General features: G+C 36.8%; 1 protein-coding gene across 1 annotated transcript; it reads left to right on the forward strand.

Annotated features, from left to right (window-relative positions):
- Positions 1–185: 185 nt before the first annotated feature.
- On the forward strand, positions 186–16,401 carry LOC117317134 (sialin-like). The gene is made up of 11 exons (XM_033871931.1): positions 186–460; positions 2,537–2,718; positions 3,275–3,508; positions 4,627–4,714; positions 5,242–5,337; positions 5,589–5,731; positions 6,470–6,619; positions 7,579–7,711; positions 12,762–12,917; positions 15,416–15,501; positions 16,057–16,401. The coding sequence occupies exons 1-11, from the start codon at positions 331–333 to the stop codon at positions 16,213–16,215; spliced, it is 1,557 nt and encodes a 518-aa protein (XP_033727822.1). The 5' UTR covers positions 186–330; the 3' UTR covers positions 16,216–16,401.
- Positions 16,402–19,036: the final 2,635 nt, after the last annotated feature.

Here is a 19,036-nt window from a genome sequence, read left to right on the forward strand (position 1 = left end):
AAGAGCACTTGCCGCTGCGTAAGTAAGATAATACGATAGCAGAAAAAATATCAATTCCCTACGTAGAGGACATGACAGGGAAATCTTCATCCATAGGGGCGATATTCTTGATTTTCTAATCTTCGGCGGAACATCGAGTTCGACATCCCAGAATATGACACACCGGGTGGAAAGTTTTCTATCAAACCTTCAAGGTAGGGGGATATTGCATCAGTCCTAGTTTCCGGACAACAAATTTTGTTGGCTTAACTCAGTGATCAGATGTTTTTCATCCGCCTCACATTCCATAATTAGATTGTATTCCGTCACGTGCGATCGGTCAGCAGATACATGTCAGATGATGGCATATGCAAAAGAAAAATGTCGATAAATGTGGACGACGAAACGAGGAAACTCCTTCAATATGGAGCTTCTGAAAATGAGGAAAGCTGGAGTACTAGAAACGTCCCTCCTCACAAAGGTACATTATATATTTACATATAACATTTGTAGGTGTGGGTCAAATGGCATATCTCACTCTTTACTGCATGAACAAGTTTTGGATTGATGAAAATATTTCTTATCAAAATGAAGGTTACGTTCATACAAATATGTCTAATGTACCTTTCTGAAAAAAATATGTACATGTTAAAATTTCCTAAAACCTATACTTTGTATGTTTGGAAACTAGACAATGTTGAAGATGACAACACTTTAAAGATAGAGCCTCGAGCGATTTATTGCTATCTGACTTAGATTAGAGGTTACCGGGTTCAAGTATTTGTCCGCAAGGTGTAAACTTCCTTGCGTATACTTTGGTAACTTGTACATGTAATTGAGAGAAAAATTAGATGCCTTCATTTTAATTTGGAAAGTTAAAGCTATTGAACTAGTTTTGATAAAGTTATATGTAACAAAATGACACAGTATATTGAATGCAGTTATGTAGCTGTTAGGAGAAACTGCCTTTTAGTACACCTTTTTAAACAACTGTTATTTAAATCAGATCGTATGATTGTTTTTTTCTGTACGGTAACAATCGATTTGTTCCAAAATATCTACTTCTTTAAAACGATGAAGATGACTATACTTTTAAGATAGAGCCTCGACATAATTATTCCTATCTATGTATTTTGGTCTCACCGTAAGTTATCAATTTGCTCGCGTTTACATTGAAAACTTGTACATGAAATTTAGCGGGAAATTGCATGCCTTCAACGTCAGTTTTATCTGAAAAGTTATCATATATCCAACTGATCCTGATTAAGTTATATGTACCGAAATAAAGCAGTATGTTGAATGTAATAATCTTAACGGTATTATCAGCGGAGGCTACGTTGATATATTGGAGATAACGATAACGAGCAAACATGACACTTCAGTGTTCATATGACTACAGGAAATATGATAATGGCTATCATATGTATGCCCTTTTGACTTACCTGTAAACATTGTCGGCTTGTGAAATACGAGCATATTTTTATTTAGTCATAAAGTACTTTGTTAATCCCCCTTTGGTATATGATAATCAATGTACTGTACAACATAGAACATCGACGGGGTATTTATTATGTAACTCTACCAAAGTATTGATATTTTAATTTGAACTGCATCATTTATTCGAATGTTCCACGTACATTGGTCATATCTATAAAAGAAATGAGATTTTAGATAAAGTTTATCAATAAATGAGTGTAAAATATAATACTAGTATTAGCTATTATCAAGTTGTATAATTTTGTTGAATAGCTTTTTTACTATTATTACAACAATGACGTTATTTATCGTTCAGTTTAGCGTACGTTATACGATATGAGATCTTTTCAGGATTTTTTTTTTCAGAGAACACCTTCCTATCCGGCAATGGTAGCTGTTCAGTATATAGACCATAACAGTTTCGTAAGATTCCTATTAGATTTGTTAGTCTCTGACAGTATTTTCCTGAAATTGTAAGATTTCCATTCCGTGCGACACACGAAGTGAAATAGAAAAGAAAACAGTTTCTAAAACAATATAATCATTACTTACTTGTATGATTATCTAAAACGTGACCTCTCAATTGAAATTAGTTAAGATATTTCTTAAATGGAAAAAGACATTCAAATAACATTATGTGATTTCAATGCAGTTCATTTTCCAAATCGCTAATGTTCCTAATTGATGTCTTTAACTTGTTAATACATCCATGTAATGCTGCTGTTAAAAAAATATACACACGTATAATATACACATGTAAAGGATAGTTTAGAAAAATAAATTGATAAATAGATATATAGATAAATAAATAGACCCCATCACCTTAACTGTTAATATTTTGTCAAAAATATAGATAGGGTGTGATTAGTCAATTCCGATGACACTATCATACATGGGGAATTGAAATATTATACAGTCAAAATCATTGATTTAATACGCGTTATTAGAATAACATCCCTGGTGATATTGAACCTGGAAACAAGACACAATACCTACTAATATAGCAATCGTCTTGGCTGCTTTATGTTGATGTCACAGGTAGCATCGCCATATATATTTAAATGCAATTATTTGTTACTAGGATACGGTGCTCGACACACCCTGGCGATCCTTGCATTCTTAGGATGTTTCAACACCTACGCCATGCGATTCAATCTTAGTGTTGCAATGGTTGCTATGGCAAACCATACAGACATTCGATCAAAAAATATGACAACTGACATGGGATGTCCTATCATGAATCAAACAAAACCAATTGATCAGGTGAGATTTTACCTACCAAGCGTGATGGTGTTTATGAGAGAATAAAGAAGAAGTGTTTTACTTCCATACCTGAGAACAGATTTATTGACTTGCATTTGGTTGATTAAGTTTTTAATACATTGAACTTTCATGCTACTCTTTTCATAAGTTTGAAGGCGACAAACATCATATGGCTTGAGAGCGCAATATATTATATGTTCGCCTGCCATATCAATTGTCAATAGCCGTCAACCATTTTGACAGTAAGATGTCCATGCTTTAAAAATATTACCACGTACAATGTACTAGTCAATCAAAGTTCGAGAAATCAGAACTGTGCAGTATCTTAAAGTTATTAAATTTATCTTAAGATTTGACTCGAGGTGCTGATAGTCGAGCAGGGAATGAATTATTGGAATAACTGTGTTGCTATGTTAATAACGCAATACATTTGTATTAACAATGAGACGAAAATCTCGAATAAACTGTTTGCGTATTATAGATGTATGTTTTGATGTCAAATCAATCCATATTCATAAATGCAACCTAATATTGTATTATTTTTATTCACACACAGGCTGTAGAGTTCGATTGGGATGAGGCTACACAGGGGTTCATTTTAAGCGCGTTTTTCTACGGATATGTCGCTACCCAGATGCCCGGGGGGTGGTTAGCTGGAAAAGTTGGCGGGAAACAACTTTTTGGTGTTAGTGTCCTTATTCCTGGGATTCTGACCATTCTAACACCGCTAGTTACCAAACTAGGAGCTGGTGCACTAATTGTAACACGGGTTATAGAGGGACTGGCCGAGGTAAGTAGATGGAATCAATAATTCTTGAATAAAGAAAAAAATGAGACTTAATAGTAGTCAAATGATAAATAATTATAAACTTGGTAAATGCTGATAGTGCTCAGCATGGTTTATACGACATATATCGATTATTTTGTACAGAGATATATCAAGGTATCCAAGAAATAAATAAAAACGTAACATATTTGTATGGATGAATTTGAATATGATACAAATTAGAAAAAAAGAAAAGTGCTGGAAAAAGCTCTGAAAATAATGGGGTTTTTTCCCCAGAAATATTATCTTAAAGGCGTTAGATCAGAATGAAAGCCCGGCTGCTTTATACGCCAAAACACGTATAACTATTTGTGAATGGCTTTGGTGCTGCTTTATTACTGTCATAACCGGTATCAATATGAGAATTGTCAATTATTTCAATAGAATCACTAAAGATACATCCATTTGTAATTAATGGTAAATCACTGATAACTGATTACAGGTTTAGAAAATTACATAATTTAAAAGTTAGGAATTTTGAAAACGTTAGACAAACACACATCAGTGATATGTGCTACCTCAAACTACATGTGCCTCGTTTATGAAAATGAAGCTTGGTTCAATCTAGACGATTAGTATCAGGGGAACGGCTTGTGTAGGCTACGCCTATTGCATAATTCCGTCCATTCTGGACTGAAAAAAAGACTAGTCAACATAAAATGACAAGAAACTTACGAATTTCCAAAATGAACCCGTCGTTGTTTGCCTTCAGTAGATGTTGCATTACGCAGTTTAATTCACCTTGGTTTTACTGAAGATAACTCGTTTATTTGTAATGCATTAATAAGTTGTGTTTCTTTTGTAAAATCCTTGAAGGATTTGCTGTCTGTAACAATTCCAATCCCGTGTTTTACGTAATCCTTTTTGCACTTTTTATTTACAAGCCCCGCAGGTATTTTATAAATATTCGGCATATTATGATATTTCCACATAAGTAAATATATATATAAGATATATCATTTTTATTAAATTTATGTACGTTTTGATGTAGTAATGACTGCTGTTTGCTTAATCATCTATACATGCCAATTATCTTTGTCTTGGTATTAAAAGTTAAATAGGTTGTCCCATCTCTATATTAGGGCTTGACATTCCCATCACTCGCCTCCATGCTGGGAATCTGGGTACCGGAAATGGAGAGGACAATCATTCCAACGTTTATATTTTCAGGTAATAAATAGGAAGAGAGAGAATGACACATCATTTAATTAATAAACCATTCACACGATTAACTTCGCAAGGGTATTTTATAAAAGAATTTCGGCGTACAACAGTGATAAATCTACATGCGAGGCATGAGCCGTGTACTCATAGAATTTAGATTAGTCTCAATTATTTTATGAAAATGCTTGAATTTAACATTGTGGAACTCAAAGCAGATTAATCGTAGGCGTACTAGTGTTTTAATGAGATAAGATAAATTCGCTGGTTTGGCCGAACAATAGTTCGCTGTCACTTTGACGATGAAGCTGGCATTTCCCGATGTATGGACAATCTGGCAATTACGCTGGTGTATGTCGGGTACGTTAACAGCATACTGAACACTCAGGTGCAAATCGATAAGTTTTCGTATGGAAGGGATAAGGAAACAAAACATTATATATCATTAAGATGGCAGGATAATAGGCTGTAATTCGTCCAAGTTAATTTTATAAAGCAACGTTTTCTTAAACCTTTTTCGTACCGTTACTACACAGGGTGCAGCCTAGGGAATGTCGTATGCCTACCGCTAGTCGGGTATCTGTCTACCTCCAAAGCATTGGGTGGATGGCCTTCCAGCTTCTATATATTTGGTGAGCTAGTTTCCATTAATGATATGTTCGACAATTTAAGTTTATTGATATCTTTTATTGCTGGTATATATTTTACTCATATTTCCGTTCCTATATCCATGCATATATATATATATACTGTATCTACTGCATGCGTGTAAGTCAGGGTATAAAAGTACTTAAATGAATAAGAGAAAGTACAGTTTAAATAAATAGATTTGTGCGTTTCACCATTGGTAAATTTGAATACATGTGTTTTTCCATGTCGGAAGGTGGACTTGGATGCGTGTGGTATCTATTCTGGCAGTTTTTGGTGTATGATACCCCGGCGAAGCATCCTACCATATCCAAAGTGGAGCGAGATTACATACAAAGTACAACAGGGGTAATGGAAGCTGGAACAAAATCTGACAAAGTATGAACACATCTATTCAAAAAGTACCGGAGGTGACGAAATTAAAATAAGATAATTTCCATACAAGTGTACTAACATGCAGATTCAGTATGCAAGCATATATGTAAATTTCTAAATGGTCACTTACCATATGATTCACAGTTTATTGTATGTATAACTAGCTGAACGCAACATTTATAACGTCTTCTAGAAACTTGAATCAGAGTAGTTTTTGCCAATAAAACATCTGCAGTTTATTTTATATTGATTTCATTAACGTTTATACCTAATGCTATCACATGCTTATTACAGCTCATTGACAATAATATGTACATGTACTTACAACTATAAAATCAGATATAGTTTGATACATAAATTTACAATTGTATAATTTACTACTTCATTTATTTTGCTTCATGTAGCTCAAAATATATGTACTTAAACAATATAGTTGTGAAAGGAACGGATCGGCGTTGCCTGTGCATAGTGCTAAATAGTGCTCTGTCACTTTGCTGACGAAGCATGTTTCTTTGGGTCAGGAGTGAGGTCATCACGCCAGAGAGTCGAACTCGATTCCTGTCCGGCACCAAGCAGGACTGTATTTTCCCTTTTCTTTCACATTGGCGTCCAACTAAAACCCGAATAATGTTCTATAGAGAATATCGAGATCATTGATCTTTAGCGTTTTACACAGTAATATATGAGTAAACAGATTTTCTATAGATATGTAGATACAATATGTGTTTTATAATCCTGCAGACTTATATCGTCCCGTGGAAAGCCATACTGACCTCATCAGCTGTATGGTCAATAGTGGTCCTCAATTTCACGACGTCATGGGGATATTTCGTGACGCTGACGTCTGTTCCTACCTATATGAACAAAATACAGAATTATGATATTGCACAGGTGCGCTCTTTAACTCTGAGTCACAATCAGAACATTGATTTGTTTTTTTATGTCAGTTTCATTGTTCTTTAGGGAGCGATGTCGGGTTACCCGTAGATATACTATTGTACATGAATCACTTTATTATATATCCCTTAGACAAACATTTCGAGCTGTCATTGAAGTACATATAAATAGATTGTGGGTTAATGTCCCTCCCGTTGTATACTTGATAAGACCAATACTTGTTTTCATGATATCCCTTCTGAACTCCCGCAGTTTAGCGTCTCTAGCGTAACTGACAAGTCATATAAGGGTATTGTTTTCAATATTTCACAAGCTTATCTTATACTAATCTCATCTCTAAAAGTAATATTTGATATATATATATATACAGTTTTGATAAGTATTCGTATAATCTATATCTACAATGGTATTTTCTGTACAGCTTTTGGCATATTGTAACAATTATTCATATTGCCTATACAATTATGTACATGTGGTATTTCTTTGTGCGCCTTTTAACTATTGTGATAATTCATTTGTATAACCCACGTTTACAAGTGGTACATCTTTTGTATTAACGTGTGTGTCCTGTGACTTGGTTATTTCTAAAAGTATAGCGATAACCAATAATTTAAAGGTTTACTTTAGTCTCATTAATGAAATTAGTTCTGCTAACTTCTGTTTTTTCGTAAACATGATGTAAGGGAGATAACCAAACAATATTTACTATCCTCTTGGTCCATGCTGCATTGTTACATGTAGTTAAGTGTTTTCTTGTTTAGCATCATTACTATCATTATTATTACAATATTATTGATAATACTATGTTATTTATGGATGCAGTCCATTATACCACCAAAGGTAAAGAGCTTATACATGTTTTTGTCTGTTACCTAATGCCTATTGATTTAATTTGATAAAATATTTTTGAAATGAAACATTAATTCTGTTGGTTTAACGATTATATTGTACAGGATGGACTATTAGTGGCACTCCCAGATCTCATTAATCTGACACTAGGACTCATCACAAGCTGGGTGTCAGACTTAATGCGTCAAAGAGGATATATGTCAACGGTTGCTGTCCGGAAACTGTGTAGTATAATTGGTATGTACACATAAATCATGTCCTACTAAGTGAAACAGATATTGAACTATCATTAAAACGATATATTGACGTCATCATGTGGTGATGGTCTAATAAAGCAGGTAATGTGTTCAAAAATAACATTTCGTTCTAACGACCGCCAACGTGTAGCGATTCAAAGAAGTACAAAGTAGAAGGCTACGATAGCCTTACCTTTAGTGCGAATACTTCCGTGTTTGTCAATGTCAATTTGGAGCTCGAAGAACTGTGATTTATATGTCCTACTGTTATAAACGCTTACTCTGCCAGGATTATGTTTAATTATAACGAGGCTTCTCGTTCAGAGCGATACTTCCTGTTCTGGCCGGGTATATAAAGCCGAGAACGTCAGTGTTCAACCCCAGTTCTGAAAGAAGTATTAGCGAGTTCGAGCGATTGGAGAAGACTGATACAACAAAGTACGGGTAATACCCATTGGTATTGTTGTCTTGGCTCGTGCACAAGCGCTTGCATAGAAAATGTGATTTTCATTTTTGTTTATATGACAGTGGTATGTGTACTCTGTAAAGTACAAGGCCGGAAACTCTGTCATGAGCGAAACGGCACCCCATCTCACTACAATTGACTAAAAAACACATTTATTCAAACTGACACGGTGCATACTATATGCGACCGTCATCAGGAAACATTCATCTTTAACCTACCGTGCCACTCAATACGAATTGTTACATCCAAAACACAATAATCCGTGAAAACATCGCCGAACTCCTCGCTCAGAACGCCATTTTTCAAACTGCTCCCTCGGACTGTCCAGATTCTTCATTAACATACGGGATTGAAAGGTCATGCGATTATATAATCGTCTGTAGTCAGGTGCACTTCAGGGTCATCTCCGCATGCATTTTGTCCGGAAAACGCTTCGGCTCGTTGAAGAGTTTCGTCTCATTTACGATTAGTTGAAGAGTTTTGTCGGTGAACGATGATTTATAATCATAAATTATTTATTATTTTGAACGTGAGAGTACAATGCACCGTATATGACACGTAGGCCTAGGTATTTTATACTTGAAAATTAAAAAGAAAAGATCAAAGGGAAATGGATTTGCATACGTTTGTCACAAAGATAAAACAAAATGCTTATTTATTGATTAACTTTAATTAGTTTACTGAAATCTGGACGAACAAAAAGAAAAGTGAATCACGAATAAGACTGTCATCAGGTTACTGGAACGTATACATGTGTACCAACATTTACTTACTTCAGACCTTTATTTCTACACATTTTACAAATATCATGTCGTCAAATACGAAGATCATACTTCAGACCTGCCAAACGATTTGTACGTTATGATCGATGATCCATCATCAATTTATTTTCATTTCCCACAATGTGAGATTTAATGTTTGCCAGAAATTCTTCGAGTTCAATCAAAATTGTATGAGTATATACAAGACTCGGAACTTGCCTATAGATCTATCAGACTATCACTGTATGGTTATCGAAATATTGAGGAGGAGTTTCATTTTACCTTAAACCCCTTTTAATTTAAATTTTCGAAACAGTATTACTTGCTTACTTGATTTCGATTTTAATAAACTTGATATCATTTTGCCGCTTAGTGTCAACAATCAGGGGCGGACACAGGATTTTCAATTAGGGGGCGTGCAAAATTATAGAGGGGGGGGGGGGGGGGTCCGGGGGTACTCCCCCTGAACATTTTTTAGCAGGTAAATGCAAAATCCTGCATTCTAGTGTATTTTGTGTGTTTTATAAAAACAATTATACGAGAGATATTTTTTAATGATTTTATACTATTATTTCGCTGATTGATACGGGTCCGAAGGACCAAGGTGAGCTTATGCCATACCGTGGCGTCCGTCGTCCGTCGTCCGTCGTCTGTCGTCTGTCGTCCGTCCGTCCGTCAACAATTGACTTCTTCTTCATAACCACTGATCAGAATTTGACCAAATTTGGTCAGAAGCATCCCTATGGGTAGGGGACTAAAAATTGTACAAATGATGGAGCTGACCCCCCAGGGGCCTGAGGGGCGGGGCATAAATGGGTCAATATAGCTATATTGATATAAACAACTTCTTCTTTAAAACCGAGCAAAGGATATTGCTCCTATTTGCCTGGAAGCATCACTATGAGGTGGGGATTCAAAATTGTACAAATGATGGTGCTGACCCCCTAGGGGCCTGAGGGGCGGGGCTTAAATCGGTCAATATAGCTATATTGATATTAACGACTTCTTCTCTGGAACCGAGCAATGGATATCACTCATATTTGCCTGGTAGCATCACTTTGGGGTTGGGATTCAAAATTGTACAAATGGTGCGACTGACCCCCTAGGGGCCTGAGGGGCGGGGCCAAATGTGTTCAATTAGGCTATATTGATATAAACAACTTCTTCTCTGGAACCGAGCAATGGATATCACTCATATTTGCCTGGTAGCATCACTTTGGGATTGGGATTCAAAATTGTACAAATGATGGGGCTGACCCCCAGGGGCCTGAAGGGCGGGGCCAAATGTGTTCAATTAGGCTATATTGATATAAACAACTTCTTCTCTGGAACCGAGCAATGGATATCACTCATATTTGCATGGTAGCATTACTTTAGGGTTGGGATTCAAAATTGTACAAATGATGGGGCTGACCCCCAGGGGCCTGAAGGGCGGGGTCAAATGTGTTCAATTTGGCTATATTGATATAAACAACTTCTTCTCTGAAACCGAGCAAAGGATATTGCTCCTATTTGCCTGATAGCAACAATATGGGGTGGGGATTCAAAATTGTACAAATGATGGGACTGACCCCCTAGGGGCCTGAGGGACGGGGCCAAATGTGTTCAATTAGGCTATATTGATATAAACAACTTCTTCTCTGAAACTGAGCAAAGGATATTGCTCATATTTGCCTGGTAGCAATAATATGGGGTGGGGATTCAAAATTGTACAAATGGTGTGGCTGACCCCTGGGGGGCCTGAGGGGCGGGGCCAAGAGGGGTCAATTTGGCTAAATTGATATGAACAACTTCTCCTCTGAAACTAAGCAATATATATTGCTCAATTTTGACTGTGAGAATCGCTTTGGGGTAGGGATTCAAAATTGTACAAACGGTGGGTCTACCTCCCTGGGGGCTGAGGGGCGGGACCGAAAGGGGTCAATTCGGCTAAATTGATATAAACAACTTCTTCTCTGAAACTAAGCAATGGATATCAATCATATTTGCCTGGTAGCAACCCCCTAGGGTAGGGATTCAAAATTGTACAAATGACAGGGCTGACCCCAGGGGACCTAAGAGGCGGGGCCAAAAGGGGTTATTTTGGCAGAATTGATATAAACAACTTTTTCTCTGAAACTAAGCAATGGATATCTTTAATATGTGACTGGTAGCATTCACTTGGGTTAAGGATTCAAAATTGTACAAATGATGGGGCCGACCCCTTGGAGGCTGAGGGGCTGGGCCAAAACGGGTCAATTTGGCTAAATTGATATGAACAACTTCTCTGAAACAGCTCATATTTGACTATTAGCATCCTATTGGGGTAGGGATTCAAAATTGTATAAAGGAAGGAGCTGACCCCCCAGGGGGCAGAGGGCAGGGTCAAAAGGGGTCAATTGGTCTAAACAAGATCTTCTCTGAAACTAGGGGGGGGGGGGGGGGGGTAAATCTGCCCGTGTCAAATGTCAGAGAGCATCCAACGCTACTCTAATTATAATCAAGCTGGCTGAAGGGCTTACAGAATAAAGAAACTGAATTGAAATGAGAAAGAAAAGAGAATACTTGAGGGGTAGTAGTAAAAAAAATCAACTGATACTGCTAGTTCATGGTATACGTATAATGCCCCGGCCCTGTCTTGAACAAGTTATTGAACACCGTTACATGCAATCTTTCGATTTCAAAACGAAGTTCAACAACTACTGAAATGATGCAGCTGAAGGAAAGGAAAGGACGATCTCATCACTGGCATTAAAACATGCTATCTTATTAGTCCGTGATCTCCCAAACGACGTCCTGTACATGCACCTGTAAAATAAAGTATGCCGAGATGACCCCAAAAAGTGCACCTGGTGACAGTCGATTTTATAATCGCATGACCTTTCAACCCCGTATGTAAATGAAGAATCTGGACAGGCTGAGGGAGCAGTTTTAAAAATGGTGTTTTGTTGGAGGAATTCGGCGATGTTTTCACGGATTATCGTGTTTTGGATGTAACAATTCGTATTGAGTGACACGGTAGGGTTAAAGATGAATGTTTCTAGATGAAGGTACATGTAGTATATAGTATGCGCCGTGTCAGTTTGAAAAAAATGTGTTTTTTAGTCAATTGAAGTGAGATGGGGTGCCGTTTCGCTTGTGGCGGAGTTTCCGGCCTTCCGTATTACACAGTACACATACCACTGATATCATTTTTTTAATTCTCATTTTCTATGCAAGCGCCTGTGGGCTCGTGCGGCGCTCTTTTCAACCTGTGCAGGGTTTGGCGAAGGGCGTATGAGCGCACGCGGTCCTGGCTGGTTTAACAGTCCAAGCGTAGACAGAACGCAGCGCGTTGGTAGGAAGCGATCCTTGGGTCTTTCAGCTCTTACTCAGAACTCTGGTAGCGTTACTGTTAGGGTACACATTACTGTGCGGGAAATAACGCATCGGCAATAAATAAACCGTATATATGTCGTTAGGGCTCATGCGTCAGGCTAGACGCATGCGTTGTAAATAAACGAATCCTATAATCACTGTATATATTACCAAGTATTGTAAATTGAGAGAGTGTTGTCAGCTACTAGGAAAGTAGCTCGTGCTCTATTTGGTTATTTGTTAACACGCCTTATCCCGGAATCAACCGGGTACGACACCCCGTAAACGCTACAGATACATTCTAGCGACTCGTTCGTACCTAATTTTACGTTTACAGTTCTAAAAAACGGCACAAATAATCTTGCACCTTAATATGATTTACCTCCCGTTAAAATATAGCCGTGCAATAGTCATTTGATTTCAATGTTTAGCGAATCAGGAGGAAGGGATTAATTCGGTGCGAAATATTTTTTTTATTCGTATTACAGGACTGGCGTCAGCCGCAGCACTTCTACCGTTTATAACCCTGGCCGGATGTAACCATGTAGTGGTCGTGTCTCTTATCGTGGTGGGTAACGGAATGCTGGGAGTTTCCTGGACAGCTCTGGCAGCAAACATTTACGACATCGGACATAACTATGCAGGTCGTCCATAACGTTTTTACTGGGACGGGTTTCGTATTTACAGGGACGGGTTTCGTATTTACATGGACGGGTTTCGTATTTACATGGACGGGTTTCATATTTGCATGGACGGGTTTCGTATTTACAAGGACGGGTTTAGTATTTACATGGCGGGTTTCATATTTGCATGGATGCGTTTCGTATTTACATGGACGGGTTTCATATTTGCATGGGCGGGTTTCATATTTGCATGGACGGGTTTCGTATTTACATGGACAGGTTTCGCATTTACAAGGACGGGTTAAGTATTTACATGGCGGGTTTCATATTTGCATGGACGCGTTTCGTATTTACAAGGACGGGTTTCATATTTGCATGGACGCGTTTCGAATTTACAAGGACGGGTTTCATATTTGCATGGACGGTTTCGTATCTACATGGACGGGTTTCATATTTTCATGGACGGGTTTCATATTTGCATGGACGGGTTTCGTATTTACATGGACAGGTTTCGTATTTACAAGGACGGGTTTAGTATTTACATGGCGGATTTCATATTTGCATGGACAAGTTTCGTATTTACAAGGACGGGTTTCATATTTGCATGGACGGGTTTCGTATCTACAAGGACAGGTTTCGTATTTACAAGGACGGGTTTAGTATTTACATGGACGGGTTTCATACTCACAGGGACGGGTTTCATATTTGCATGGACGGGTTTCGTATTTACAAGGACAGGTTTCGTATTTACAAAGACGGGTTTCATATTTATAGGGACGGATTCATATTTGCAGTGAAGGTTTCGTATTAACATGGGCGGGTTTAGTATTTACAGGGACGGTTTTATATTTACATCGACGGGTTTCTTATTAACAAGAACGGGTTTCATATTTACAGGAACAGGTTTCATATTTATAGGGACGATTTTCGTATTTACATTGACGCGTTTCGTAATTTACATGGACGGGCTTCCTATTTACAGGGACGGGTTACTTATTTACAGGGTCAGTTTCGTATTAAAATGGACGGGTTTCCTATTTATAGGGACGGGTTTCCTATTTATAGGGACGGGTTTCATATTTATAGGGACGCTTTTCGTATATACAATGTACATGGACGGGTTTCGTATTTACATGGACGAGTTTCTTATTAACAGGGACAGGTTTCTTATTTTCAGGGACGGGTTTCATATTTACAGGGACAGGTTTCGTTTTTACATTTACGGGCTTCGTATTTAGATGGGCTGTTTTGTATTTACAATGACGGATTTCATATTTACAGGAACGGGTTTCGTATTTACATCGACCGGTTTCGTATTTACAAGGACGGGTTTCTTATTTACAGGGACGGATTTTGTAATTACAGCGACATGTTTCGTATTTACAGGGACGGGTTTCTAATTAACATCGACGGGTTTCGTATTTACAGGGACGGGTTTCATATTTACAGGTTTCTTTCTTTGTTTCTCCTTGAAATCAGGAGGACATTTGTACAAAATCGAAAAATATGTTGGACATACATTTAATGAACTGCTTTGTATGAAGTCATATCTATATTTAATCATTGTTGTGTTACGGGAGAAGACGGATTAAAAGTTTTGAACTTATGTCTAATCCCATTTGTAAATTTGCAAATAAAATATGCTTAAATCAAGTCAGCGGATTCTTTGAGCGGATACAATCGGGTGTCTTATATAGCAAATATCAATATATATTCTATCAATAGAATTGAGTAACACGAGATTAAAGTATAAAAAAGAAAGGTTTAGACTGTACAAAGTCCCCGATAAAGTATATGACGAATAAACTGGTCTTCTAGGCGGTAGCGTCAACATCTGCTGTTTCCAAAACGATATCAACCTTGCACATCTAAATAGCATTTCTTGAAATACGATAAGAGCCTGGCTAGAAGTCAATGAATCGGCCAGACATATTGATGATAATTGAATTCCATATCCTGCAAGAAAATTATTATACTGTTTTATAATGAAGTATGATACGACTATCAAAGAGGTTTCATCTAACTCTGCCTATGATAGGTTATTAAAACAACAGTGAATACCGACATTTAAACGATACCATAATTCCAAATGAAAACTTATGAATCGAATACAACAAAAGATATAGATTTGAATGGTGACGTTTGAAATCGTAAAAGGAAAATTAGACCATTTGTTCCAGATGTGTAAGCGTCATTTGCTTCATTGACGACACAACTCAATACGAATTAAGGTCAGATGCGGTTAACTAACATTCTCAAAAGAGAACTACGTACAGAAACACAGATATACAGTCAACATATTTTCAAATTGATTATGATATACATTACAGATAAGAATACTGCTTAAAATATTACATCTAAAAATATTAAATAATATTACAATGTAATAAAGAAAAATAATCAAAATGTACATTGTGTAACATAACAGTCTGGAATCCCTTTTAATACATTGAACGTATATAGGGACAGTTTTCCAATGGACGTAATCAAATTCATCTTTGTATTCTTTTTATTCACAGGCACACTTTCTGGAATCTCTAATTTTATCGGAAATATGCCAGGGATAATTGCGCCTTTCGCAATTGGCCTCATTACAAATAATCAGGTTTGCTTTCTCGATTTATTACGTTAAATAGTTAATGTTTCAGTGTGTGAATAAAGTCATAGTAAATGAAATTATCATTGCAAAAATAGTTGATTAGTGACTTCTTAGGTAAATACATTTGTGTATATGCTATTCTTCAAATAGCGATAATTGAGGACATATTTCACTGGAATTATGTAATAAATGAACTAATACCAAGGCACGATTCCTGTGTCATAGGAATAAGTCCTGTCCTGTATCGTTATATATTTTCATTTTATCAGCTGAAATTATATCGATAATTTTAAGAAACAATAAAAATAAGAAAGGAATACTTATCAGGTAAAAGGAAATCGTGTCACAGTTCGCTGATGTCACTTCTCATTTTAGATGGTTCAGAAAAAAACCTTTAGAAGAAACATTAAGAACTCTTTACTACTTTTCAAGTATCATTTGGCTTAAAAGAACCGTGCAAATAAAGAGCACCGCTGAATGTATCGATATAACTGTGGTAAGCATACAACATTGTAGTGCTATAATGTATATCAAAATGTTTGCCTAACTATTTGTTGATAGGAGACAATGGCACGATGGGAGATAGTGTTCTACATTTCCATGGCCATGTATCTGTTTGGGCTAATCACCTTTCTCATATTTGGCAAAGGAACAGAACAGTCTTGGAACAAGGCTTCCAGTGAAATGACCACCATACAGGAACGGAAAAGTAACTCTTAGACAATGAAATCTCGAAATCCTGACGCACTGGATAAGTATGCAAACGGGTACATAGGTACATGTAGCTGTTACTATAATTATCGGGAGTGCTAAACAGCTTGCATCTATTACAGTGGAACTGATGTAACTTCTCATTAAATTATTGTTGTTATAATGATTTGTTATTAAACCTTAATAAGGATTTTATTTTTTTGTTGTTGTTTTTATTTATTTATTTATCACTTACTAGAATTATGTAAATTCGTAATGAACATTCAAACACGATTTATAAGAAATAATATCAATCATCAAACATTATATTATTGTACTTACACTAACGTATTACCTTAACATCCATTCATACATTACATTATTTTATGTGTATAAGCTAGGTGCATTTATTAGAGTTTGGTAAGACGCTTATTTAGGAAGCACACATAAATATCATGTAATACAGTATATACTTAAGGATTGTACATCATTTTGACTGCGTATACGGTAGTATGCTCGCAGTTGGCACCGAATATTGTCTATGGTTAGCGCTCCATAGGATATGTTCGTTGCCAACTGCAAGCATACTACCGTATACGCAGTCATAATAAGGTACAATCCTTATATTGACATCAAATACAGTAATCAGAAAATAAAATGCAGGGTGTGTTGCGAAGTCGGTAACTACGGCAGCTGTGGTTGCTAAGATAGTATATTTCCAAGTTATCTACGTAAAGACACCAGTATTGTTAACAGAGATAAAAGAAACAACTCAGCACTGTTGTTTATACCGTTTACGGTTTTAAATGATTGATATATTCACAGTCCACAATGTCCGTCTCATATTAATTATGGTTGTCAAGCACAGCGTGTATTGACACAGAATTAGTAGTGACGTGGTCAAATCTTCTCTAAGAACTGTACCCTTCAGCCATTTGTTGTTAGCTCACTTTCTGGAGAAGTTAAATATGCACACAATTTCGCAATATTTAGTTTAGTTATTGACAAAATACTCACTTGACGTTAGCTTTTTTGTGCATAGATCATCGGGAAACAGGAGAAAACGCTAAAGTTGCCTTGATCAGTTCCTTTCATAGTGGCGCCGTCTAGTTGACATTCCGATAACGTCAAAAATAGACGATGTCATAATTTAGTTACTGATTCCTTCGTTTATTAATTCGCTGAGCCTTTTTTTCGCTGCGTGTATGCTAATTTATTCGCAATTAGAGTTTACTAAGCTGCAGAAAGGAGAAATTTAAATGTATACATACAGTATCCAGTAAATAGGAAGTTTATGATTTGGCAAAGACTATGCTCGACAATGTCGACAATGTTTCATAGATTTTTTTCGATAATACAAGGACGATCAAGATAAAAGGTGCTGTTGCAGAACCGCCCACAGCGATTTCTTGAAATCGACTATATTTTCCAGTAAAGCTATGAAAAATACATATGGAACAAGATGTTATTTTCCACTTGACTCATAAGCGCGCCCATAGCGCCATCTACTTAACTTTTTCGTTTACAAGCATACCTGTGTTTTTCACAGACCCATAAGTGGTATTTCTGTTTGTCACTGAGAGGTTTTCTCACGACTAGGTATTGTACATACATTGTAGTTTAAAATGATAAACAGTTGACCATGAAAAAACAAACGAGTTTAGTACAAAATGACGTAGAAAACCAAAATTCGAAAATTTTCATCAAATTCAAAATACCATTTTTAAAATCAAGCGGCAAATTCGGCACGATAATATGCGAGTACTATCGATGTTAGTATTTTAAAAACATATTTGACTATCCCTTTGTATACCAGCAAAAGAAAGTCGTGCCGAGTCACTGGATAAGGGCAGTAATTCAATGTTGAAAAATGTATGTGGAAAAAATGCACGGACAATACAAGTGGTCCTTGTCGTACACAATAACAAAGTATTGATTTATTATGAAAATGATTTGATACAATGTCCATGACAATGTATTATATTCTACTATGTTTAACATATTTATAGTAGTTCCGTATTACGTATGATTCATCATTTTTCTCACTTGACCATCTTCGTCTTCAGTACTTCTTCAAATCTTCTCCTCCGTTGGGGTGTGCCACACAAAAGTTCCCTTTGCCACTTGGTCTTTTGACTACTCACCGCGAATGGTGCTCGGCGTGTTGTTATAATTGCTGTTACGTTTTACAATTCTATTTAGTTCAGTTATTCTGTAGTAAAGTTGTCTTTGTCTCAAATAGGAAAATGGCGAACTCCTGCGTTGGGTTGGGATGTAAAGTTAAGTTCAAGTACAACCAGGTTGGCGATGGTAAAAAACAGGACTGGATGAAAGATGTTCACCTTTCTGAAGGTGTCATACTTTCTGAATCAACAGAAGCAAAGATGTGTCCAAAATGCTTTCTCAGATACCTCAAGAAACGTCTTGCATCCGAGAATGCCAATGAACCGGAACGGAAAAAGCTTCCGTAGACAATGATGATTCTGTTGACGAATCTGACACTCTGGACGGGTATCGTTCTGTAGATGATTTATACTATGCCCCTTCTTCGAACAGAAAATGTAGCATTTGTCGAACTTACAACATGAAGAGTTCTAGCTGCATCAGTAAGAAAGCAATACACCAGCTGCTTATCAGACATAAACTGTACATGCCTGAGAATTCTAGGGTGTGTTCAAGTCATCTTCTTGGTAAGGATATCAGTCCTGACATTGAGCCGGTTTTGACAGGGAGGGATAAACTTGTTAATCACTTAGCCACCAAGTCACCAGCTGTTATCAACGATTTACTCAAAATCATACAGAACATGTCCAATAACTTGTCACCGCTTGTATTAAACTTCGACAACATG

Source organism: Pecten maximus, chromosome 18 (assembly GCF_902652985.1).
Source record: "Pecten maximus chromosome 18, xPecMax1.1, whole genome shotgun sequence".
NCBI lineage: Eukaryota > Metazoa > Mollusca > Bivalvia > Pectinida > Pectinidae > Pecten > Pecten maximus.

Bases quoted from the DNA above. Each gene is read 5' to 3' on its own strand.
- LOC117317134 (XM_033871931.1), top strand. From the start codon at position 331: ATGTCAGATGATGGCATATGCAAAAGAAAAATGTCGATAAATGTGGAC. The intron at 3,509-4,626 runs GTAAGTAGATGG...TCTCTATATTAG, and splicing joins TTATAGAGGGACTGGCCGAG to GGCTTGACATTCCCATCACT. The intron at 5,338-5,588 runs GTGAGCTAGTTT...CCATGTCGGAAG, and splicing joins TTCCAGCTTCTATATATTTG to GTGGACTTGGATGCGTGTGG.